At 49.1% G+C, this 25,083-nt stretch overlaps 1 protein-coding gene across 6 annotated transcripts in view; it reads left to right on the top strand.

Moving 5' to 3' along the window:
- Nucleotides 1-25,083, top strand: part of LOC135896389 (homeobox protein Meis1-like) — a 441,556-nt gene that overhangs the window by 365,366 nt on the left and 51,107 nt on the right. For all 6 annotated transcript variants that reach the window (XM_070521828.1, XM_070521829.1, XM_070521826.1 and 3 more), the window contains one exon: nucleotides 15,896-15,972. In XM_070521828.1, coding sequence (XP_070377929.1) covers nucleotides 15,896-15,972 — 77 coding nt within the window. The remainder of the gene's footprint in view (nucleotides 1-15,895; nucleotides 15,973-25,083) is intronic.

Below are 25,083 nucleotides of genomic sequence, written 5' to 3'. Positions count from 1 at the left end.
GAAAGGAACTACGGCTTACCTATATTTTGCACAAAAATGTCACGACAAGCCATAATAAGCAACGGCCAAGACAGGGTAGTAGACTTTACCAACTTCACCTCAATACCCCTGCTTGGTTCAATTAACTTAGTCAATAGGTAGTAAATGTTAGCAAAGCTCTGTCGGAGGTGGTAACTTTCGCGGTTACTTACATTGTACTACTGTTTGCTTAGGCGTGAATTTCATGGAAACGCGCCGACTTCCAACTGGAGAGGAGGGGATGGAGAAAGGAAAAGAAGAGGAAAGGACAGCACTGTATCATCAAATCACACGCAGATAGAGATAGAGAGAGCATATGAGCTCTACAGATGAGAGCGATGTATAGCAGCTGAAGAGAATTCTACGACAGCTATATGTGGGCCAACGTTAATGTGGGCCCCGTTTCGGGTTGAAGCACAACCTCTCGAAAGTGAAGTGAGCGAAAGTGAAGCGAGCAAAGTTGAACTGATCCAACAAAGTCTGCGTCAAGAAGCTGTCCCATACCGTATACTAAAAATAAATTCATTCTATTCATACACTGTATTTAAATACTGTAAAACCGTGTACTGGAAAACTGTACGCTGTAAAACACACACACACACACACACACACACACACACACACACACACACACACACACACACACACACACACACACACACACACACACACACACACACACACACACACACACACACACACACACACACACACGCAGAGAGAGAGAGACGGAAAATTTATATGTTTACTACATGAAATTTATTTAAATGGAAGAAATAGATCACTTAAAAAATGGCTTTTTTTCTGTTAACAGTCCAAGACAAGCATTTTCTTGGTTTTAGCGAAATTGCCACCAGTATACGGTAAAGTAAAAAAAAAATCAGTATCGGGAGCTATATTAGATTTTCTTTTTCTTCTCATTACTGTCCTCATTTAACATTACGTGCAGCAGTATCAGCCACGCAAGTATATGCAGGCACATCTCGTAGGCTCAAGCGAATTGGTCTTGGTTTCCCAATAAGATGCAATCGCAGTCGGGGTGAGTCATGCCGCTTAGAGCATGGCAATATAAACTCGGGAGAGTGCATACTTGGATATGTCGCGTAGGTGCCCAGTCTGTTGGCGCCGGATATGTATTACCTGGTGCGGTCACACTCGATGTGCACTGTGAAATAACTTGCACCATTAACTGCGTAAATAATTTTTGCAATGTATCCTACCTATCGTCCTTATCTCTACATGTATAATATTGTCACACCCGTATCCCATCGTCCGACCCATACGTACTGTACGTGACAGCTCCAGTCGCGAGGGGAGATAAATTTATTCCCTTAGTGGAATGGACTAACATTTGTTTTTCTCTAAAATTACGGAAAGAAAGAAAAAAAAAACGGAATATTTTTGACGACATTACTGGAAAGAAAGCTGGCAGAAGACAGGCGAGAATAGAAAATAAATGTTGCTAAAGTTACCATACTTTCTCTGCTTGCTTCACACAAAAATTTTGACAATGTGGTAGCGTAAACCTGATCTCGCGAAACACGTTACATATATTTACGCATGTCTAAGGGGCCAGAGATAAAGCTTTGCATGTTGGCGGGGCACAAACACCTGCAAAACAGGGCGGAAAATCGAAAACAAAGTGTGACTCGTAGATCACGTGAAGCAACACTCGAGGAACACGATGAAAACGAGAAAAAGATAAAACAGCCGCAAACTGTCAACTGGAAGCTTGCGGGAAAACGGGAAACATATTTTCAAAGCAGCTCTCATGGGCGGCATATTTTTTCTCTAGATGCACTTGCAACATGCGACGGCCGAGCTTCAGTTGCACTGACAAAAAGGAGAGAGTGAGAGAGAGAGACATTTGCTTTCCCGAAAAAGAAAAAAAAAGTTAACCGCCTAATCGCACTCCTCTATAGTTTTCGTTTCTCAAACTCTGACGTAACGTTTTCGATATCTGCTTTCTTTTACATTATCACGCGTTCTTCACATATGTAAGATTTTAATTTTTTTTTTTACAAATAAATGTTCCGTCTTGACTCGGCCCTTGTCATACTTTCCTGATCTCTCACCGCACTTGAGCGGGTATGCGTTTCCAAATCTCCCCGCTTGCCATTCGTCCGAGGTATACCCGCCGTGGTTGCTCAGTGGCTATGGTGTTGGGCTGCTGAGCACGAGGTCGCGGGATCGAATCCCGGCCACGGCGGCCGCATTTCGATGGGGGCGAAATGCGAAAACACCCGTGTGCTTAGATTTAGGTGCACGTTAAAGAACCCCAGGTGGTCGAAATTTCCGGAGTCCTCCACTACGGCGTGCCTCATAATCAGAAAGTGGTTTTGGCACGTAAAACCCCAAATATTATTATTATTATTATTATTCGTCCGAGGTCCATGCCCGCGCGCATGCGCGAAGCGTCGACACTTCTCCTCGCGTCGGCATCCCATGGCGTATGCTGTGATCATCCGAGCGTTTCCCTTTACCAGTGCCCCCTATTCAGGTACAAACTCTGTGCATTCCTAGCGCTAAACTTTCGCGTCTACGATGCTCGCCCGCATAGTTTGCGCAGCGGTCTCATACGCGTACGTTCGCGCCGCCCGCGTCAGCGTATGCGTGGCGAGGTGTTTTTGTAGTGCTGCAATTGTATGCCGGGAATGTCGAGCATGCATACAAGCGCACTGGCGGCCGTAGCGTTGCTGTGACGGGGTAGAACCGCGCGGGATGTTTGTCGCGGTCGCGTGCGCTGTGCACTTTTTTTCCTGAGGAATGCGCGTTTGATGACGTCATTTGTCGCAGCCCGATCTGCGCGCCACCTTCCCGCCGTGATGGAGATTACTGGCGTTCTCTTTAAACGCGTTGGCGTTAGGAGTGCCGAAACTTGCAAAAGCGTATTTTTGCGAAGTGTGACAAGCCGAGCCGGTCGAGGGCATGGGAGAGCTGAGAAGAGTGTGCATGCGTGTTTGTGTGCGTGCGTGCGTGCGTGTGTGTGCGTGTGTGTGTGTGTGTGTGTGTGTGTGTGTGTGTGTGTGTGTGTATATAGACATATGAGTAGTGCAACTGCTGTAAAGACATTTACGCTTTTCGCCACAACAGGGGCCGTATTGAGAAATCTTCTCGTTCGCAAAGCCTCAATGTCATTGGCCGGCCGCCTCCGCCAATCATACGTCAATCGCAATGACTTTCACAATCAGGATTGGCCGAGGGTAGCCTTTACGAACAATTTTAGCGTAAGGTTCTTTCGCGAATACGGCCTCTGAGGTTTACGAGTTATGCTTAAAGCGGGCGGCAGTTTGGAACAGAAAAAAAAAAAACCCGAATGAATGCAAATGCTTTGCGATCGCGCGCACACATTGGATGGCGAAGGGAGTTGGCGCCACCGCCAGCAAAGGGAAACAACGAAGCAATAACAAACGACGCACGTAGAAAAACTAATACGCCGGGCCCTCGTGCTTGCGTGTGTGTACACAACCAACGCGCGACGGGAGCGTATACGACGAAATGGGTTTTGCGGAGAAGAAAGAAAGAAGGAGGAGGAGGAGGAGCGAAGGGATAACCGCGCGTGCGACACGCCCGCCACTTTTCGCAAATCCATTTCGACTGGGTCGCCGAGAACATCATCACGCGAGCCGGCACTCGGAGCGTTCCGCCTGCCTCACCTGCATTTCCCAGAGTACACCTCCACCGCCCCCCCCCCACACACCCCCTCCGCGCTACCTCCGCCTATGTGCTTAGCGTTACGTATATGCACGTGTATACGGTGGGCCCGGCCTCCCATCGCTTATGCATGCCGCGTTTTTCCCGACTGCCAGTTGTAGGCGATGAGACCGATCGAAAAAGAAAAAAAAAATGCGTGCGTTTGTTGGACAACTACACACAAGAGTGCTGGCATTTCTCCAGTAGTATACTCGAAGGGCTGGCGGTATCTATCGGCGTGTAATTTCAATACGAGCTGTTTTCCAACAGTGTTTGTAATTGATAAAAAAAAAAGGCTAAAGAAAGCGCTCCGCGAGTGCACTGTGAGAATGCGAAGAAGGCGAAGTATATAACCTTCGTGTTTGTGTCGCGTCGACCCGTTATAATCCAAAAGAAAAAAAAAATAGTGCCAGTATACCGGGCGCCTTTGGTTTGTGGTATCTGTCAGCGTATTGCGAATCGTCAGATGGCCGGCCCGTTATGCCTTACACTCGATGGCTCTCCAAGACGACGCGCGCCGCGTCGCAGATATATACCGAGTTGCATGCGGCCCCTGGGTCCCTTAGTACAGCAGACATGCGTGTTGTTCTGGGCCGATTTCGAAACTCCTCTACATTCTCAACTTCGCCGTCTTGACCACTGTCGTTTATCCAGTGTGCGGCGCTGCTATACGGCCTGTCCGATTGGTTCAAAATTGCTGCCGTTGCAGAATTTGACATCACGGCGGAATTTTACAACACGGTTACATTTGTGGACTTTTTCAAATTCCGCCGTCGTCATGCCAAATTTCGTAATGGTGGTTCAGCACACTGTTGAGAATAGCGCCTTGTCCTGTCGCCTTTCTTGTGTCCGTTGTTTTGCGCTAAACGAAGTATTTATCGGTTCGTAATGGTGGCATTTTTTAAGCAATCGGAGAGGCCTCTCTGCTGCGGCCTCTCCGATTGGCTCGAAAACGCCGCCGCCGCTGCCGAATTGGACAATATGACGGAATTTGAGCGCTTCAGCCCCGGCGGGCTGAAAGCAACGCCGCGGCTTGGCAACCGTCGGTGAAAGAAAAGAAAAAGAACGACGCGGTCTGGTTCCAAGCCAAGTGAGTCTATAGACGTCTCCAGACACACGTCGACGTCGCTGCATGCCGAGAAGAAGAAGAAGAAAATGATGATGATGATGATGATGATGATGATGAAGAAGAAGAAGAAGAAGAAGAAGAAGAAGAAGAAGAAGAAGAAGATGATGATATAAAGAAAGGAGAGACGCTTGATTCTGCAACCCGTGAGGGAGCACGGCGAAGCGTCGTCAGGGGAGAGGGAGTGGAAAGTGAAAGACGATAGAGGACGCCACGCACTTACATGCAGACTCGCCGTGCCGGCGAATCGTGCATGCGTCGCCCCGCGGGCCAAGACTAGATGAAAGCAGTGGAGTTCGGGGAAGAGGGAAAGGGACCTGCCGTAGGGGGGCTCTCCCTTTCATCCTCGTCATCATCTTCACGAAAAGAAGAAATCGCATTTGCATTTTAATCGAGCTCTCGCTGCGGGGGGCGGTGTTCGACGCACAAGACGCCTTCGCAAGTTTTGCTGCTGCTGCTCCTTCTGACGCTGCGTCTTTTGGGCCGCCTCGGTCGAGCGGCCCATTGCCCGGCCCCTCACCAGCCTTTCCTTCTTTCTTTTTTTCTTTGTTTCTTTCTGTTTTGGCTTTGCTCGTTCGTTCATTTTCCTTTTTTGTTGTTGTTGCGTGTTCTCTGGAGGTATAGGGCACAGAGTCGAAGAAGTGTTCCTCTTTCCATACATCCTCGCCGTCTAATTTTCGTTTTGTTTTTGTTTCTATCACACCCGTTCCCTTATCCTCGGTAATGACGCACTCTCACCGTCCCGGCCGGTGGGTGTTGAGTGGCCGCGTCTCGCTTCGCCTCCCGACTGCCATGAGATGCTTTTATATCCCCAGCGAATTATGCGCAGCGCAAGCGCAGCCAAGTGAAAAATTACACTGATGCGCATTGTCTGGACTGATCGGTTGGTTGGTTGGGGGAAAGTGAAGCGCGTGTTATGTGTTATGTCATGCGGTCCGAATGTTTCAGCGCGATGCCCGCGTCTTCGATAAGCTGTTGTCAAGCTGTAACGTAGCTAATTCGCGATTAGAGGGGCTTGCAAGCACGCTGCGTACACATATGCCGCGCGAGAAACGACCTGGGCGGAGGGTGGTATTCCGTAGGAGTCCACTTAGTGGACTGTCCATTTCGGCCGCTGCCGATTGGATGCACGAGGAGGAGACGATCGGCCCTGGCCAATCAGCAGCGGCCGAAATGGCTAGGTGGACTTTTGAAGAGTGTTGTTGTAAGGAGTCGTTCGCCACGCAGGTGTACCAAGTTTAGTTGTTAGTGTTTGCTTTCGCGATTAAGCCAGTATGTGTACATAGACAAGGTCCACTCGGCTTTCGCCAACGTTAGGGACACGTCGTCGTCTTGTATACCTGTGTAGCCATCGTATCAGAAACACCGTCCTCCGATCCTCATCGAACTCGCACGGAACGCACGATATGTAGAGCCGAACTCTAACAGGTCATGAATTAAATGTGAGCAGGAACTCTCCGCTTGCGATGTAATATACTGAGAGCAGTCTAAAATGATCACTGTACCTATACTGCCCCGTCTCGGTTCGACATTTCGTGTTTCCCGAGCCAACGCTCAACAGGTTCAGCAATACAGCTTCTATAGCGAACACCTTGTGCAGAAAGGGTTGTTGTCCTTGTTCGCGTCTTCAACCTGGGGCATGGACTCGCCGTCAACGCGCCGCTCGTGTGGCTGCATGGGGCGCCCCCTGCAGTTTCGGCGCGAACATTTAGATTCTGTAAGCTATCTTGCAGTGCGATCTCTGTCGCTCGGCGAGTTCTACAACACCGCGAAGGGTGTATACAGTGCAACAGGCCGTAAAACTGTCAGACCAGGTCGTTAACGGTCTGCCAGTCTGCCCCCGCCTCCCGGTGCTGTACGCAAATGAGTTTTCGCAAAGTTGAAGACGCGCAAGCGTTCGCAAGCCGCCGCAGCCGTTTTCTTGTTCTACAACCTGGAAACGCGCGAACCGGAAGTTTTGCTCTTGCGGAGCAAGTCGTAAAACCGACCGCCCTTTTGCCGTTCGTTCCCGGAGGAGAGAGCTATGCCGCATGCGAATCGATGCCGAAGCAGAGAGGATATGTGTGCCGTTCGAAACGAGCACGTCACGTAAAAGATTCAAGAGCGGTTGATATGCGATTCGGTATTTCAGTTTCGTCCCGCGACCACACCCACGCGGAGTTTGAGGACCCTTCCGGTGCGGCTGCAAGGGCGACGAACGGCTGTTGTTGCTTTCCGTGGTGGTTCGTGTTACTCGCTTATTCCGAAGCATCGTATACTCCGAGTCTAAGACTTGGGCGTGTTGACGACGTGTGTGTGTGTTTTGTGTTGTGTTGTGTGTGTGTGTGTGTGTGTGTGTGTGTGTGTGTGTGTGTGTGTGTGTGTGTGTGTGTGTGTGTGTGTGTGTGTGTGTGTGTGTGTGTGGGGGGGGGGGGGGGGTCTACACACACACACACACACACGCGCGCGCGTGTGTGTGCTGTGTTGTGTTGTGTATAGGTCACGCTGGGCTGCGTGCCTTCGTGTGTCTGAATGCGCGCTTCCTGGTGACAGATAGCGTTTGGATACACCTCTGCCCTCCATTTCGAATGCCATTAATATAAACAAGTGATCATTGTGTTTTTCTGAGGCCTGCCCTCAGGCATACGACAAGGATATGTTTACAAGTCAGTTAATGCCTTGTCATTACGTTGGTTCAACATGTGAAGCAGCCCTAATAGATACGCACAGTAGGAGTCAAGTCATTAAGTCATTACATCTTGCAAAGGGGAGCGCGGAATTGTTGCGGAGAAAGGGAGAATAAGACGCCTTTCCTGTCTTGGTCTCCCCTACTCCTCAACAATTCTGCTCTCCCCTTTGCCAGATGTAATGTCAAACCAACTAGCCCAACAGCTTTCTGTTCTCCAGCTCATTAAGTCAGTCGGTTCGTTATTTATTTATTTATTTATTTATTTATTTATTTATTTATTTATTTATTTATTTATTTATTTATACAGATTCCGAGATCAGAAAATGGCGCGAGAAGAGTTACGCATTAGTTTTTACAAGGACTTGGCAAGACTACGTACAATGCAAAGGGACAAAAGAGGGAGAAAATTTTGGTTTCCAAGGAAAATATGTACATAGAAATGAAACATTGTGCAATTTGAAGGACAGCTCATAAAATGCTGGGTCTACATAAACAGCAATAGAAAGCCGAGAAAACATTTCTATTGCTCGAGGTACAGCCTCGTGATGGGTATCAAATCTTGAGCGTTCGCAGTATAATTGACCGAATCAGTGAGTCAGTCAAATAAATAAATAAATAAATAAATAAATAAGTTCCATGTACATGATTCTTTGTTTGGTCAGGGCGAGTTCTCGTTATGAACGCATTGGGCAAATGGGAGATTTGCAGTCAAGTGCTTTTCTAGCAGAGTGCATGAGACACAACCTGAGGTGTCACATCCAACCAGAGGCGTATCCTGTGCATGCATGCATACATACATACATACATACATACATACATACATACATACATACATACATACATACGCACATACATACATACATACATACATACATACATACATACATACATACATACATACATACATACATACATACGCACATACATACATACATACATACATACATACATACATACATACATACATACATACATACATACATACATACATACATACATACATACATACATACATACATACATACATACACGAGCTCATTACACTGAATGGTTCGGGGTCCAGTGCTCCAATCAAAATACATACCTGCGGTCCACTGCAGCTTCATTATCTTGATTTTGGCGTGCCACGAAGCATCGTTAGCTATTCTCCGCGCTCACCGCCGTGCATGGGCCCGGGTGTACCAAACAAAACCAAACCGAGCAAAACGCCGAAGGCAAGGTAGTATACATACGTAAACGCGATGCCCACCTCGGCGCGGTTGCCACCGCGCACGCCACGGCTCCGCCCACTTCCCCCGCCGGGTGGCAGCAGCGTCGCCACCGTCGCAGCGCCCCCTGCCGTTCCCTCTCCGTGTCGCGTCCCTCGCTGGGCTGGTCGCCGCCGCGCCGCCAGGTTCGATGCCTGGCGAGTTGTAATAACGGTCGCGTAAAACGCATTCGACCGCAACGACATGGTCGATTTATGCTCGCCACCGATGGGGGTTCGCTCGCCTCGGCGCTCACGACTGCGCATGCGCGGTCGTAAATCTTTCCTTTACGCCCCCCCCCCCCCCCCTACCGCCGCCGGCTTCGCCCGTGTCTTACGAAAATAGTTTCTCTCCTCCGTCTTTCTTTGTGCTTGCCGGTGTGTTGTATACTCGCGCACACACACCTTCCTGCGGTAGTGAAGGGGAAGGCTGTGGCAGGGGGGGGGGGGGGGGGCTGATGCGAACGCGTGACAGCGCTTCCGAAAATGGTCTCCACGTTCTCGTTAGCTTTTGTTTACTCAGGGGAAAAGAAATCCTAAGCACTTCATTTACTGCAGCACCTACCTTTACATAAGACAATACGCCACACCTGTTCAAATTAGAACGTTAATTTCTCGCTTCGCTTCTCGACGTTCCGGCAAATTCGAAACCATCGTCTCATTCGGTCACCTGTCGAGCTTTACCACAATGCATCACTGTAACTCAGTGGTGGCCACATTAAGTATATGTAATTCAAGATCGGCCGAGTAACAACTTTCATTAACCATGTCGAGAGGCTACTCCTTTTTAACGCGCGCATTTTCTCGCTCCATCCTGCCTTGAGATAGATGCACACAGCAGGTAATGCCTGCAACAGAACACGGTGTTTCTCTAACCCGCAAAAAAATGTTTTTTTTTTATTGTGTGTGTGTGTGTGTGTGTGTGTGTGTGTGTTTGTCTAAAACGCTGCTATAACGCAGTTACGACGAAGTTCCGTATAAATGTGCGTGTTATCAGAAAAGGAGTTCCGTCTCGGCATTGCTTACTGGAAGCTGTTGAAATACGGCCGATCTTCTGAAACGCCATTTTTTCAATTTGCTGCCGGCCGAGTTACGCTGGTGCATTGCGGTGAAGTTCGACTGCTTGCCGATGGGGCAATGTCCACATTTCTCTGGAATGCGCAAGTAGCAAGCCACATAGAGTTAACAGCGCAAATTGTAGTACCCGACTGAGCGGTGACTGTCAACCAAATTTTATTGCACACGAGGCAATAGATAGAGTGCATAAAGATTCCGTGAGGCGAGACAACGAGACGCGCATGGCCCTGTCCAATACGCTGTTACTCTGTTTAGCTACGACGTGTACGAAACCCAGCTTTAGCTAACATTCTACAACGTATAAGCAAGCCCCGCGGATTCAGCGTGCGCGTCGAGAAAGGGAAACGCAAGATGCTGTCAAACTCTGTCGGACTACTTGGCGCAGTAATACATGTGCAGAGCTCCGTCTATGTAGCTTTAAAGCCACAGGATGTCGTCCGCACACATTCCCGTAGAACTTCCAAGCTTTTGTTGAGTCTAGGCTTGTCTATTCAAGAAGTCACCACGCTGTAGTCAACTCTCCGATCGATCCTTTTCCTGTTTTGCTTTTCTGCTTTTCTGTCTTCTTTAACAAAATTCGGGAGTCCGCATATGCTGTCGGAGTGAAGTTCCACCTGTGTTTCGAGCGTGTATAGTTCATCGAAAAGGGGGAAAATGTTGACGCTATCGTTCTCGTAAGCTCGACAGATAGAAAGGACAGGAAAATAATAATGATAATAATATTTGGGGTTTTACGTGCCAAAACCACTTTCTGATTATGAGGCACGCCGTAGTGGAGGACTCCGGAAATTTTGACCGCCTGGGGTTCTTTAACGTGCACCTAAATCTAAGCACACGGGTGTTTTCGCATTTCGCCCCCATCGAAATGCGGCCGCCGTGGCCGGGATTCGATCCCGCGACCTCGTGCTCAGCAGCCCAACACCATAGCCACTGAGCAACCACGGCGGGTTGACAGGAAAATGAAAAGCGGTGAAAGTGAGGCGGGGGGGACAATGGCCGATCCGTTTTCTATCTTCCTCACAAGGGGGCGCCTGGGACGAAACCATGGCCCGACTGTCTCGAAAAGAATTCAAGAAAACAACAGGGCTGGAAGGGGGGCGCGGGGGGGGGGGGGGGGGGGATTGACATCGCATCGCCGAGAGGAACTCATTATCGCGGCACGATGTCCGCGACGCATGTTTTCCGCTACCCTCCTCTCTCACACTTATCTCCGTAGCGACGACAAAAAAACGAGCTTCAGTCGCGCATGCAAGTCGCGCGCCCACCAGGGGCCGCCTTCTTTGTACTATATTGCCCTATGTATATATAACTTACTCTTCTTTCCACATCGTTCTTGTTTCCCGATCTCCCTCCAAGTTTCACCGCACCACACGCCGACACTTCTTCCATCTCGCCTCCTCGCCCAATAGCCGCCTCTCTGCCACGTAACCCTCTCTCTCTCTCTCCCTCTCGCATGACAGACGCGCGTGTGCTCTATTCGTCTTATTATTACTATTTTTTTTTTGCCAGTTGTGTCTCGCACTTTCTCCGCCACGCGAGCACAAAACGCCCAGTGTCTCTTTCACTCTCTCCCCTTTCGCCATTCTCTCGCCTCGACGGAACGCGCCCAAGTTATACACCGACGACCAGGGTGCCTGGTCGTTACAAGCGCGGTGACAAGCTGTCACGCCGCGAAGCTCCCCCCACCTCATTCGCAGCCGGCTCGCCTGTGTCCTCGCCGAGAGACTCGTTATTATTATCGGTGTCCGCGCGCGCGGCCCCCGTGATCCGTGGCTTCTGAGTTTTATTTCTCGCGTTCTTCTTCTTCTTTATAAATCGTCATTATTAGCTTTTTTTTTTAATGTATACCCGAGAACGCTCCGGTTGTCTCCCAGTGGGTCGTTCGTTCATTCATCACCTTCGCTCGCCGCCATTCTTCTGTCGCGTGTCTTTCCCTGGCAGCGATGCCCAAGATGAGTGACCGCGCGCTCGGTTTGTCTTCTCTTCGACGCCGCTTCCGCTGTGATAGGAAGGTCGTGACGCGAGAAAGAAGAAAACTCGTGCGTCGCGCATTTTTGCCGTTGTTAGTGCGCGAAATGTGCACACCCCGGGCCCACGGTCGCCTGACAAAACTCTTTCGTCTCCCTGCTGCTGTCTCGCTGCAAATCCTTTGTCAAGCTGGCGCAGGGTTACACTTGTCACCCTTTCGCAACTTTTATCTTCTTGACAGCTCGTTTATTTTCCCGTTCCCTTCTGTACCTCGTTGTTTGGTGCAGTTTTCCTACCGCTTTCTTTTTCTTTGCACTCTCCCACAGTTTTGTGTCGGCAGTTTCTTCTCGTGTTTCCTGTATTTCAGTGTTTGAAATATAACTTTCCGGCGACAAGTCAAAAGTTAACGTATACAGTTGGAACACGCGATAATCAGGCATTAGTGCGTTATAACTCTCATAATTACCGTTTGGGCAGCTACAAACTAGTCGTACGTTTAGGTACACGTTCATTTTCGGCGTGCACTAAAAAAAGCCTATCCTGCGGGACTCCACGATGTATTGCATCACCACTTGCACGCACTGGCATCAAGCGCAGTCCCAGCCCTGTACCTCTTCTGACAGCTTATCCGTGACAGGAAAGTTCAAAAGGCCCCTACATGTAGAGGCGTCCGTCCACAAGTGCGCCAAGTATCCAAAGTCCTGAAGCGTTCTCGAAGTCGATTTGAATCACTCTTGAATGCTTCTGTCGCTGCTATAGTGGATTTAGTCAATTCCGGACGCCGAGGCCACGAATAATCTTTTTTCTCCCCACTAATCTTCGCAAAAGCCGCACGTAATACGCACTCGACGAACGGAGAGCGGTAAGCATATGTCACATGTCACGTGTGAAGGTCACGTGCGAAGCACGTGCATTTCGTGAAACACCTTCAGAGAGAACCTTCTCGCATCTCAAGCATACGTTCGTTTAAGGTGGTATTTTGTCCTGGAGCGGACGTGTGGAGGTTAGGCTTGCCCCGCACATTCCGAATCTCGCGTGACGTGCTCACTGACTTCTCCGCCTGGCTGACTGCTCTTCACTGCTCACCTCCCCAAAGCTTATACGCACCTTGCTTTCATTCTTTGTTGTTGCTTTTTTTCTCCTTTCTTTCACATTTTTTTTTCTGTTTCGTCCGCGTCTTGTGACTCCGAAAACGGACTGACTGATGGACGGCCCCCGTCTCGCATGGCTCAACAGAGTGCGTCGTACCAAAGGCGTCGGCAGCGGCCAACTCCGGTGCCGACAATGGATGCAAATTTCGGGGTTGCACACCCCCCATTCCCCGTTCTTCTGTCCGCCCCTCGTTTCTGCTCTTTACCCGCCCCTCTGTTCTTTTCGGGACCCGTTGTCCCCTCACCCCCCCCCCCCCTTCCTCTGCCCCTTAAACCCTCCGTTTCGTCCTTTCCCAACCTCGTCGCGTTACCGCGCCACTCGCAACACCACCGCCCTTTTGGAAGCCCCCGATAGGAGGCTCGTCACACATCTGACATCTGCAAGCTTGCGTGCGAATGTCTACCATCTCTCCCTCTATTCCGCCTCCTCGCCTCCACACCACCGGTGGCGCCCTCTGTGCTTAACCTGACCGGCCCCCTTCAGAGTACATATACACCGAACTCCCCCCGCCCCTGTGCTCTACCTCTCTCTCTCCTCATACTACCTCTACCACCTGAGGTCCCCCCACCACCGGGTCCCCCTGCGAAAAAAACTCCCTGTAGCATCGTTGAAGCACACCTTCCCCCCACCTCCCGCAGCCGGGCAATTCACGTCGCTAGCAGTGCTTTTTGTATCGGCTGCGCCGCTCCGTTTGACGCCGACGAGATTTATCGCTTCGGACACGAATGCTCGATTTTTTTTTCTGCTCCTGCCCCCTTGCCCCTTTTCCTTCCCCCGTTCAGCGTTTGTCCCCTTTGCGCCAAGCCCCCTCCTCCCCTCCTCATTGCCTCCCTCCCCTCGTTCTGCCTTTGATGTTCCCTTTGCAAGGGACCCCACCGCCCCATGCTGCAGATCCCGCTGTTCACCTTTCCGGCAGGGACACTTTGTCGTTTTCCCTCCGACTCGGCGTGGCTCTTACATCTTTCCTATCTGCATATATTTAGATGCTGTCTCTTTAAATTTCTCGCTTGGCTCTTTTCGCTCTGCGGCCCTCCACGTACGACGCCCTAGCCCCGCTTTCCTTCTTTCTTTTGCGCATGCGTGCGCAGATCTCCGAGGATCAGCTCCTCCTCGTTCCACGCCAACGAATTCTTCGGACTCCGGTTTTCTTTCGTTCTTGCTTTCTGGAACGCTCGCGCTTGCTGCGAGATTTCGTCGCACGCTGTCGGTCAGCTTTCGGCTTTATCTGCGCCTAAATTTGATCTTTTCGTACGCACCGTCTCCCTACTCTTGCCTTCCATTCAAAGTGCGAACCCTCGCCGCCCCCTACACTCCTCGCCCGATGGCTCTGTTTCCCTTCGTTGCAAAAAAAAAAGGAAGTGAATGCGAAGAAAACAAACCGCGACAGAAGTGGACGCGTGTGTGACTTCCCGAGAAATTCAAAATAAGAACACGGGTGCCTCAAGAATGCTTAATCTTGTATACAAAAAAAAAAGTTCAAGCTTGGGAACGGAAGAAGGAAGGGCGGGGGGGGGGGGCAAGGTTTGTGAATGGAACAACAAAAGAATCCAAAACCGCGTATGAACGCCCACTTACTAGTCTTCAAGCCTGTGGCGGGGCTGCCCGCGGGTGGTGGCCCCGAAGTTAGGCTTAGCAGTCCGGTCTTAGGCTTAAGGTCGACGTTTAGGCTGGGGAGCGCCATTGAGCCTCGGGTTGCCGTTTAGGCTTTGCGGTTGGCGCGGTCTTATGCCTTATTATTGGGGCTTAGCCGTGCGGCAGAAGGATTCGAACCGACGGCGCGGATGCCTTGCTCCGCTATTTGAAAGTCTCCCCCACAGCGGCCGTCTCGATCGCATTGTCCGCTGTGCTTTTTTATAAAACGCCGTTTCCGACTTCCTATCGTCTTCGAGGGTTGGCATCGGAACGAGAAGAGACGTGTTCGATTGCCTTTTCTCTGCTGTATACGCTTCGTGGTTATTGCATTACGTACAACTGACTTGCGTTGTTTTGTGACGAGAGGAGAACTCAGTTCGAGAGAACCGCCCGCTGCCTTATATCTGTTGCGCATGGATAAACCTCAAAAGTTCTTTGAATTAACCCCACCCCTTTTAGAACCCGTCGCCAAGATGGGGTTGCGCCTCTGAAATACGCCACTATAGGTCACCTTTCAATGTTACATAGAAGTGATGCTATGCAATGGATGGCGCTGCCTGTCAAAAGTCGTAATGCGGGGGTAAGAACAGGAAAGGTAACTTATATTTTACATATATTATTACGGAAAAACTTTAGGAAGACGCCCGAAACGATATTATGTCGGGCCGCATATATAGTTCACATATTTGATAACAGCCAAAGGGGTTTTCTGTCCGGAGTAGGTAAAAAGGAATAGCAGAGTCTAATAATGGGCAATCGATGATTTTCTGGGTATACGAGACCGCTCCTATTAATCAGTTAAAGGGTATCCCATTCCACAAGGAACCGTCCCTGTTCATAGAGAGATACGTACTCATCTGTCATGAGGCTTGTCAAACTCAATCTCGGGTGCCAGTATATGCAATTAGACCTCTTGTACGCCTCTACATATGCCGTCTTATAGACTTGTCCTTTTCTTACTGCATAAGGTTTCCGTACCGTCTTTAGAGAAAGCTCGTTAATAAGTCTATTCATAAAGTCTGTAGACATGTCTTGATAAAAGTTTAAAATTCTATGTGCACAGGGTACATATAAGCAATCTATTCCATCCCAAGAAAAAAATGACAACGTCTATAGGATTTCTATATACTGCCTGAATAGTTTTTCGTGAGGGGTGCCACACCCCGGCATGAGCGTTTTTTTTTACAGTAGATCTCCTCTAGTCCCGGTATCTTTAAGGTGTGACGTAAACTCAAAAGTCTTTTGTCTTTCGAAATGACTTTGTCCTAGTTGCAGCCTCTGAGTCCTGTCTAACGTTCTCTTCTCCTCTGCGCAGCATCCGTATCCCTCCGAAGACCAGAAAAAGCAGCTGGCCCAGGACACCGGACTCACCATCCTCCAAGTCAACAACTGGTGAGTAGGAATTGCTTGCGACCTTCTCCGCTTCCTGTTTGCATTCGCCGGCTACGTATCGTGATTGTTTATTGCATGTAAATAATGGACGCGTAAGCAGCAAGTTCGTTCATTCTGGCACAGGAAGTTTGGCTGTGCCAGAAGTTCTGTCATCATTCTAGCTCGTACAAGGAGTTTCTACAGGGACTGATTACTGCGTTTTGAAAATACAGTGATCTTTAAAAAAGGCAAGTACTCCTCTACGTGCAGCGTATAGTGAAGGCTGTATAGATCTTGTCTCAGCCAATCAGCGACGCGAACCAGCTGCATGTTACAGAAAAGCGTGGAGTAGGAATCGTCGTCCATTGTGCGACGAGGTTTAAGTTTCAGTATATGCAGTAACTCATGGTAATGAATTTATCACGGATCGTGAGTGTGGTTTCGAGTCTGTTGAATCATGTACATGCAAACTGGTCCTGAATATTGTTCGTGCCTATTATGTTAGCACAGCGTTGTTGATCTACTGTTATCGTTAATCCCGCCTCTCAACCCACACCGAAAGCGCAGTCAGTAGCTGAAGGTATCACTAACGGCAGAGCGGTAACCATATGATAAAATTTTAGAATAATGGTGAAAGCGTTGTCGCACCACGATAGGAAATTACGCTTCCTGGTGCTTGTGGAAGTTTGCTAGTGAAATGAAAGAATTGTCCCCGAACTACACAGTGGGGTCTTTCCAGGGAGCACGTTCCTCTAAAGCAGCGACGAAACGCCGTGTGACAAAGCCAGCAAGAACACATACTGTTGTGAAGCTAGAAATGAATGCTGGTAAAATGTGCAGGCGTATCTACTGTACATGTAACTTGTGGCAGAACGATTGATGTTGACACCCACCACCTACTTACGGGAACATGCATTTTCGCAGATACCCATTCCCCTTTTGTGTTTGGAAAACTATCGATCTGAAGTTTAGAAAGACAAGATGAGATATAAGCGTAATAAGCAACTCCGCCTGAACGCCTTAAATTGTAAGCGCGAAAATAATACAAATACTTGTACTACATGCACATCCTCCTCAAGGTTGCCTAACTATCGCAACGGCTGAGTCTTCTCTAGTAATTTGTTCTAGGAAAAATCTATGGCCGCCTCGTGCCCGCCTATGTATGGTTGGGAGCCTCCACCCGGGAGCATGCGCAAATCTCCCAGACAAAATCCTGTTGACACGCAAGGATGGCCTGTGCGCGCGGGTACGGGATAGACTCGAGAGAGCGAAGAAAGAAGAACAACAAAAAAAGGACCGATAGAAACAATAGCCGTCGAGGGAGGAGAGAAGCGTGGGCTTCGGAGCAAAGCGTGTGCTTGCAAATCCTCCCTAATTGACTGCGCCTCACCTCGAAGCGGATTGTCCTTTTGCCGGCTCTGTAGGACGCGCGTGTTTGTAGGGAGGACAACAAAGCGTCGGGAAGCGGCGCGGGAGGGACCCCAAGAGGGATGAAGGGGTTTAGAGGGGAAGGGGGAGAGCCCTGTGGCTGGGAAACAGGCGGGGGCGTTCGCGCCAGTGGCGGACCTTGTTAAAGGGGCCGAGCGACGGTTTGGCAAGCTGTCCGCGGACCGGGTCCGTTGCGGTTCTGTAGCACAACTTTGTAAGATGTGGTGTCTGTAGCAGTTCTGTAGCGTTCCCGTAGCATCTGTAGCAATTTTGTATCTGCCGCACGCTCCTTTCTTTCTTTATCTCTACTTTGTTATCACTTTACCTCCTCCTCTCCTCTCTCCCCAGCGTAGGGTAGCAAACCGGATCTTCCCTTTGGTTAACCTCCCGGCCTTTCCCCTTTCATTTCTCTCTCTCTCTATCTGTCGCAGCTCCTTAGCACCTCTCTAGGACTTATATAGCAGTTTTGCTGCGTCTCCCTTTTCCGTTTCCCTGGTGTAGGGTAGCCAACCGGACGTTATTCTGGTTAACCTCCTTGCCCTCTACTTATCTCTTTCCCTCCTTCTTGCTGCGTCTCTGCAGCATTCGTGTAACACCTCGGGGGCAGTTCTGTCGCGTGCCTGCTTGTGGCGTCTCAGTAACGCCTCTCTCGCAGTTCTGAAGCATCCTTGTAGCAGTTTTGTAGCATTTCTGTAATATATCTGTAGCAGTTCCGTAGCTATGTTTCATATTATAGAACACGCCGACTGCGTGCGCAAGCCCATTTATTGCACGCACATTAGCTCAGTTTGGTTTTGGGTTTGGAAGAGCACGCACTCTGAATGATGGTAAGAATCTCCTACGCCTGCTCCCCCCCTTATCCTACACGCACTTTTTTGCCGGCCCACCTAACAGTTGTGTGAGAATACACTCACGGGTGTGAGGAGAATGCCTTTAACGGTCCGAAATTTTATATTGAAGTTAGCGTCTGCGTATGACGTCAGCTGCCGCAGGCGCTGCGCTCAAATTCGGGGATCCTATATGCGCGTGACCTGAATGGGCTGTCAAAAAAGATTCAAGTTTGATTGACAGCATTCAGACGGACGCGTGTATACTAACGGCCGTTCGTCGACGCTGACCGGTGGTCATTGTGGGAAGCTGTTAATAGTGGACCGTCCAGCTTTTTATTACCGCCTCGCCCCGTTCCACCCCGCTGGCTCTTGTTGAATCTTTTCAAGTCTGGCGCTTCGTTTTTTTTTTTCTCGCTTTAATATTTACATTGGTTGACAGTCAGAAAAACTGTGATCCTGTGGTACTTTACTGGAATACTATGGCTTGTTCGATCTCTGAAATTTTCTTTTACTCTCTTCCGAGCACGAACGTGACGAATCATTTTCTGCATTGTTACCGTCTGCTTTTGTTCGAGGTGATTTCGAAATCTGTTGTTATCTAAGCTATCTGCACACACAAAGGCCGTCTTCGCTCACTTGCGCTGCATGGTAACTGTGTTCTAGCGTGAGCAGGGCCAGAACAGTCTTATGAAGTTAGACAGTATGTATTGTCTACAGACATCTTGTAGATATCTATAGACAATGCACCGACTGTCTAACTGCATATAAAGCAAAATATGTAAGCAGGTCCTTATAAACCTCTATAGCCATATTTAGAAGTTTTATAGAGTCTTGTGAGTCCTATAGACATCCATAAAGTGTGTGCTGATGTCTACAAGACATATTGTGAACGTCTTGTAGACGTCTGCAGAAGAGGAGATGTATTTTCTGCGCCGGGTCCTTTATATAGACTTCTACAAGATGTCTTGTAGAAGTCAATTAGCTCTATGATGATTATAGAGTACTATTACTCTACGATAATTAATGAGTACGAATTACTCCATGATTAATGAACACGTGTTCCTTTAATATCACGAACACAAAAAGCCGGATACTTCACCGGGAGGTTGCTAACAAGATAGGGTTGGTTTCATTCGCACAGAAGGCTTCGCTTTATTGATTTTAGAAGTTGCTCCAGGTTTGCTGGGACACTCCGCATTTCGTCCATTTGACGCGATCATTTTGTACGATACTCACTTCGAATGCACCGGGCAAAAAAAAAAAAATCATTCGACGCAGCTTTTAACGCGCGTTCGACCTGGCGCCATATAGAGCGGTATAGTGTACTGTATAGTGAGACGCCTGTACACACGCCCCGCGCTATGGCAGAGCTTGTCTCCTGTTTTCTCCCGCTGTCGGAAGAGGGCGTGGCCGTGGGCGTGAACTTATCACATCACGAAGTGAATGGCCCGCTGCGATGGAAGTCTGGTAATGAATGAATCGAAAGGAAAGGACGGAGAGGGGAGAGGGGGTGGGGCGAGCATGTACGTGACGTGCGACGTACTTTTGTACAGGCCTTGCGTGACTGACAGGAGACAACGGAAGCACCGAGTCATTTCCGTTCTAACGAGGAAAAAAGGAACAGAGACAGCACGGCAGCTCCCTGCACCCCTCACGCAATATAGCTTAGTGCGAAAATTGCTTGAATGAACTTTGGCGATCCGATCGTTGAGCTACCAAGGGAATGATGGGGGGTACACGGATTTTTCTCGTCTTCATGCTTGTGGCTTCAGTCGTTCTTGTTGCGTTATAGGTGACATTGAAGACAAGGCGGTCATTACGAGTTTCCGGCTCCTTAAATCGCTTCCGGCGCCTGCAGCACATGATAGCATGGCCTTTGAGATCAGTTTCTGTTACTGCAAAGAAGCCCTTACAAACGGAGGACGGGGGGTATTGATTTTTACTCCACCTATTTTTATTCCTCTTCATTTTTCTAGATTGACAAATTTCAAACGCTTCACTCTAAAATAATCACTGGAAATCGTTGGACTTGTAACGCAATATTTTGTTTAAAGTGGACACTTTGCAAGATCACAAAGTTGTTTGAAGAAAAAAAGAACGAAATTTAGACAATATCATGTATTTCCAATCACTCCCGTAGACACAGCAGCCCAACATTTCCCTCTAGTAGTTTTCGTAGGAAACTCCACGGACGTCACAGGTAAAAACGAAGTCAATTAAAACAGAAAGAAACAAGCATGCGCGTGGGTGGGGCGTTTCTCGTTCGTTTTTTTGATCGACACGCGCGCGCGCGTTGGTGTGGGAAACGGTGGTGCATACGCAGCTTGATTGGCGAGGCGTCGCCCGTTGCTGACGCCGCGCGCGGGTGTGCTCGCAGCGCCCCCTTTACAAACACGCTCACGCATGGGACGGCCGCCAGCCTAGCGGTTTCGCCCCACCGCCCCTGTCGTCTGTTACGTAGTACATACGTCTGCTACGTGGTGTGCCGGCACTGCAGACGGACGCACGCACGCTCCGTCTGCTTCCCAACACCCCCCTCCACCGCTACCACGCGCTCCGCTCGACCTCGTGCAATGTGTAATGGCTGTGATGAATTAGTCTCCGGGTGCCGCTTGACAGGCCTGTCTAACCCCCCCTCGCACCCCGCTGTGCGACAGCGTGCGGCGTTCTGCAGGCGTTGGTGGTCGCGTCGATGTTACTCGGTCGAACAGGCGGCGCTGCTATTGTGTTCTTGTCGCTGTGCAAGACTCCCGCGACAGCGACCACTCGCAGCGAAGCAAAATTCGCCCCGTACTTTCACGAAGAGACAGGGGTGGCGTTGCGCGCTTCGAAAGCGTACTTTGTTTTCAGAGCCTCTACAACTAACTGTAATCCAAGAGCTGAAGATATGAGAGGCATGCTCAGCCCGTTGAGACAGACGAAACTGAGCAGACGACGCTGTTTGCTCAGAGAGGTTATTGCGGTTATTACTAGCGTCGCTGAACTGTGTGTTGTTGTCAGTACAGTGGCATACGCACCTATATATTACACATTTTCCAGCATCCAACAGAAGTGTTTAATGAATAATGCGGAAATTTCGTGCCCGTGTAGCTTTAAAGAAGGCTTGTGTGAAAGTGATCATCAAGATAAGAGGCGTCAAACGCATTCTCATTTTCAAGCTTTGTGCTTGAGCCGTAAAAAAAGGGGCTCCCGTTCTTGGAAGCCGTGCGGCTGAGAAGCGTCTGCAGAAAAAACGGAGATGGCTTGCCGCGTTGGTGGTGGTACTGGTAGCAAGCTGCGAATATGAAAGGTGCGGTGGTTTGGGCACAAGGTGCAAGCAGACGTGGGCCAAAGGACGGGCACGGGGCAAAAAATGGAATGAAGAGAGAAAAAGGGAAAGCAACAGAAAAGCGTCTCTCGGAACCAAGCGAGAAGGCATTCTTTCGTGCAGCCGGCCGGGTAGGGCAGCCTTCTGCCAACAGACGCACTGCTCAGGATATGGGTCGAGCGACGGAGTAGGGGTACCTACATTAGCACATCCGAGTAAAAAAAAAGTAGTTTTGAACATTTTAACGGAACCCTGAAAGAAACACTAATCTGATTAGATGGATAAAGTATACTTTGTAAACTGTATTTGCTAACTTTGTTTTATAAGAATATATATATATATATATATATATATATATATATATATATATATATATATATATATATATATATATATATATATGAAGAGTGCCTCGCGCGTTCCTTCTGGTATCGAAACCGAAAATATTGATACTTAAAATGAAGTAATCCAGTAAATCATTTAGGGCGTTCTGACGCTTATGTATACCTTCTAGGATTTTTCAGTGATTGTTCGTTCATTTATACGGAAAAAGAAAAAAATAAACAGGTCGGGAATGTCATATCAGTGACCCTTTAATGCATTCGGCCTTTGTGAGAAAACTTTGCAAGCCACAGTTTTCAAACTTCAGCCGTTGATCTAAGCAGTCAGGATATTCGCTCATTGTCGAAGTGAAATGAGTTCAGCTTCGTCTGTGCAAGCCGTTACCAGTTTTACCGCGCTGTCTGGAACCTGTCCTGGCTGCATAAATTCTAGATTTGTCGTCTGTTCAAGCAGCATCTGTTTTGCTGGACAGTATGGTGTCCTACCTTTATATGCGAGGTTATTTTCATGTTTATGGGCAGGCGTTCAAGGGAAAGACGAGGAAAGCGAGGCGACAAGCCATATTAATCAATGTGAGCAAATAATTCCCTAAACACGTCATCTAAATAAACTAAACTGTGGGTGGTTGGCGGGCCCAAGAGGGAACGAGTAGTATATAGCCTATAAATCCAGTCAGAAGTAGGTCACACTGGGTGAGCAGTGTTAGCAAGCTTTAGTATGTCCGTAATTAGTACAGCTTATGGAAAACCGCAACACCACAAGCACAGACTCGTGACTATGATTGCGATGATGGTGGCGATGATAATGGTGGTGGTGCTAATTATCACTGCTGATACAAGCTTTAGATTGGGCTGGCCCCAAAGTGCCATCTATCCTGTACGAGCGATTCACTTGCTGCCATGACGTATACTGACATTCGGTTTATATCTGCTTTGCCTTATGAAGTCAGCTATGTCGGTGACGATTCAGTCTCCTTCTTTTTCACTGCTATTATAGGGCCAAACAATGAAGTCTTCCTTACCTCAGTAAGGAAGCCTTCATTGCGGCGAGGCCCACCTTATGTCGTCACTTCGAAAGCTTCCTTACTGAGGGGCCCTCAGTGAAGGCTTCCTTGGTGGTTCCTCAGCGTCAAGGTAGCTCCGAAGCTGCCTTCGTGCGTCCGTAAGCCGCTCCTGGCCCTGAACGAGCGCTTCACCTCGCTGCTTAGCCACGTGACGTTTGCTTGCGCATGCGCGCTATCGCTCGCCTGCGGAGAAGCGCGAGCACGGTACGTCTTGCCAGGCACGTTCGTTTCATTCGCATGTTCGGCATGAGTGGCGTTCCCACGGTGTAAGAATATGGGCGTTCCTAGGCGTTGCTAGGCGTTGCATGACGCCGGCGTGCTAGCGTTGCTGGAACACATCAAGTTTTGCGCTATAATGTGGTGCTTTTTTTTACGTTTAGCAAACAAAACTAGAAGAAAACGTACACGCGTCTCTATATTAGCACTTTAATTCAAGAATTATGCGACGACACGTCTTTTTTATTGAATAATGGTGTTCGCGTTGAGCTTTTAAGAGATTCTGTCGAACCGAGGCATGCGGCAACCGTTCCTTAGGTGAGAACAGGCGAAGGGAGCTTTCAGAGTGCGCTTGCTTCCTGCGCTGGTCCTTCGCTGTAAAGAGGCTTCACGTAAGGTTAGGAAGCGGTCGAAGGAAAGGAACGTTTCATTGTTTGGGCCAAGCAGTAATACTAATGTTGTCTTTGATTATCTACACCGCTGAGTAGTTAAACGTCCCCAGCAGCTTTTAAGCCCGATGCTTCTGGAAGGTGAACGTTCGGTTTAGTTCTGGCTGAAGGAATATCTACACTTTCCATCAGAATGTGCCGAGTCATGCCCGCATCTTTTCTTTAACAGACACATGTTTCATTCCGTTGCGGATCTTTGCTGGTGTTATGTTCTTTTCCCGGAACAGCCATTTCGGGTCTGAAAATATAAGGCGCTGCCCTTTGCGTTATCGTAGACGTAAGTTGTATTCCCAAAAACGTCTTATGCTAGTACTGTTCGGAAGAGAACATTTCAGCCAATCCTAACGCTGGACGTATTACTAGCGAAGCCGCCTATCCAGAAGCAAAGAGCACTTAAGAACTAATATCTTTGTGAATTAGGCCCAAGGAGAAGTACGCTCGGCTTTTCCATAGATGGAATCGGCAGCCGGTCTATCCATGTAACCATGGCGTGCATATATCTCGTCTCGTCCCGTCGGAAAGGTGGTTGGTGCGCCGTCGGCGGTGGCTTCGCTTCGCAGCTGGGGGAAAGGGACGCGGCGCTGGTTTTCGGTGGCAAGCGTAGAGAAAGGAGCACGGGGAGGGGGGAGGGGGGGGGAGGTGTGCTTCGAAGAATTATGAGCGACGGCGAATGGAACTCTCCGCATCTCCGCTCAGACGGAGCATAATGGCGCATCGGGCTAGGGAGCGTCCTCTGGCTGCTCTGGCTCGGGCTGCTACCCTCCTCCCCCCTTGTTTCTTTCTTTCTTCTTCCACTTCTTCGTTTCTTTTTCTTCTATTTGCCGTGGACTTTCTCCCCTATGAAGAGTATGCCGATCGAGAACCCCTTGGCGCGAGCTCTGCGGCGACCACTTTGTAGTGTGCTAACGCTCCCGGTGGCCGCAGTCCGGTCCGGCTTCTGGCCCTGAGGTACCTCCATTGGAAATAATTCGAACGCTTGTGCCTTCTGGCCAAGGCTGCCGAGTCCGGGCCAGCAGTGAAGTCAGTCTTACTTTGACGGCTACGAAGACAGCTTCGACGGTTCAAGCCGAGATATTTGGAACCCGCTTGGAAGGCGATGACGAGCGATGGTGATATGAGCGATTGTGATGTGAATGGAATTCTCACTTGAGAAGGGGCGCGCTGGTACGTCCCCCAACGCAACCCCGCAGCCCCGAGTTCAAGTTCTTATGCAGCATTATGCGAACATGTTCCAGTTTCAACTCCTTACTATATTTAATATGCGCATGGTCACACCGGGGTGTGACGATTTACGAATTATTATTCGAAGTTGCCGATTCGACTGCCAATTTTCAAAGACGTTGCAGTTGTAAATTCACCCTCATCGCGTTTTCAGCATTATAGATAAGATAAATAAAAACTAACTCCCTATATTGATATGCACTTAGGCACCACGAGTCTTCCAAACTCCTCTTACGTTCATCGCACCAATTTTTGCCCTCTCAATGTATCCTGCCC

This window comes from Dermacentor albipictus, chromosome 7 (genome assembly GCF_038994185.2).
Source record: "Dermacentor albipictus isolate Rhodes 1998 colony chromosome 7, USDA_Dalb.pri_finalv2, whole genome shotgun sequence".
Taxonomy (NCBI): Eukaryota; Metazoa; Arthropoda; class Arachnida; order Ixodida; family Ixodidae; genus Dermacentor; species Dermacentor albipictus.
The sequence above is the reverse complement of the archived record's forward strand: the minus strand, read 5'-3'. Positions and strand labels throughout refer to the sequence as shown.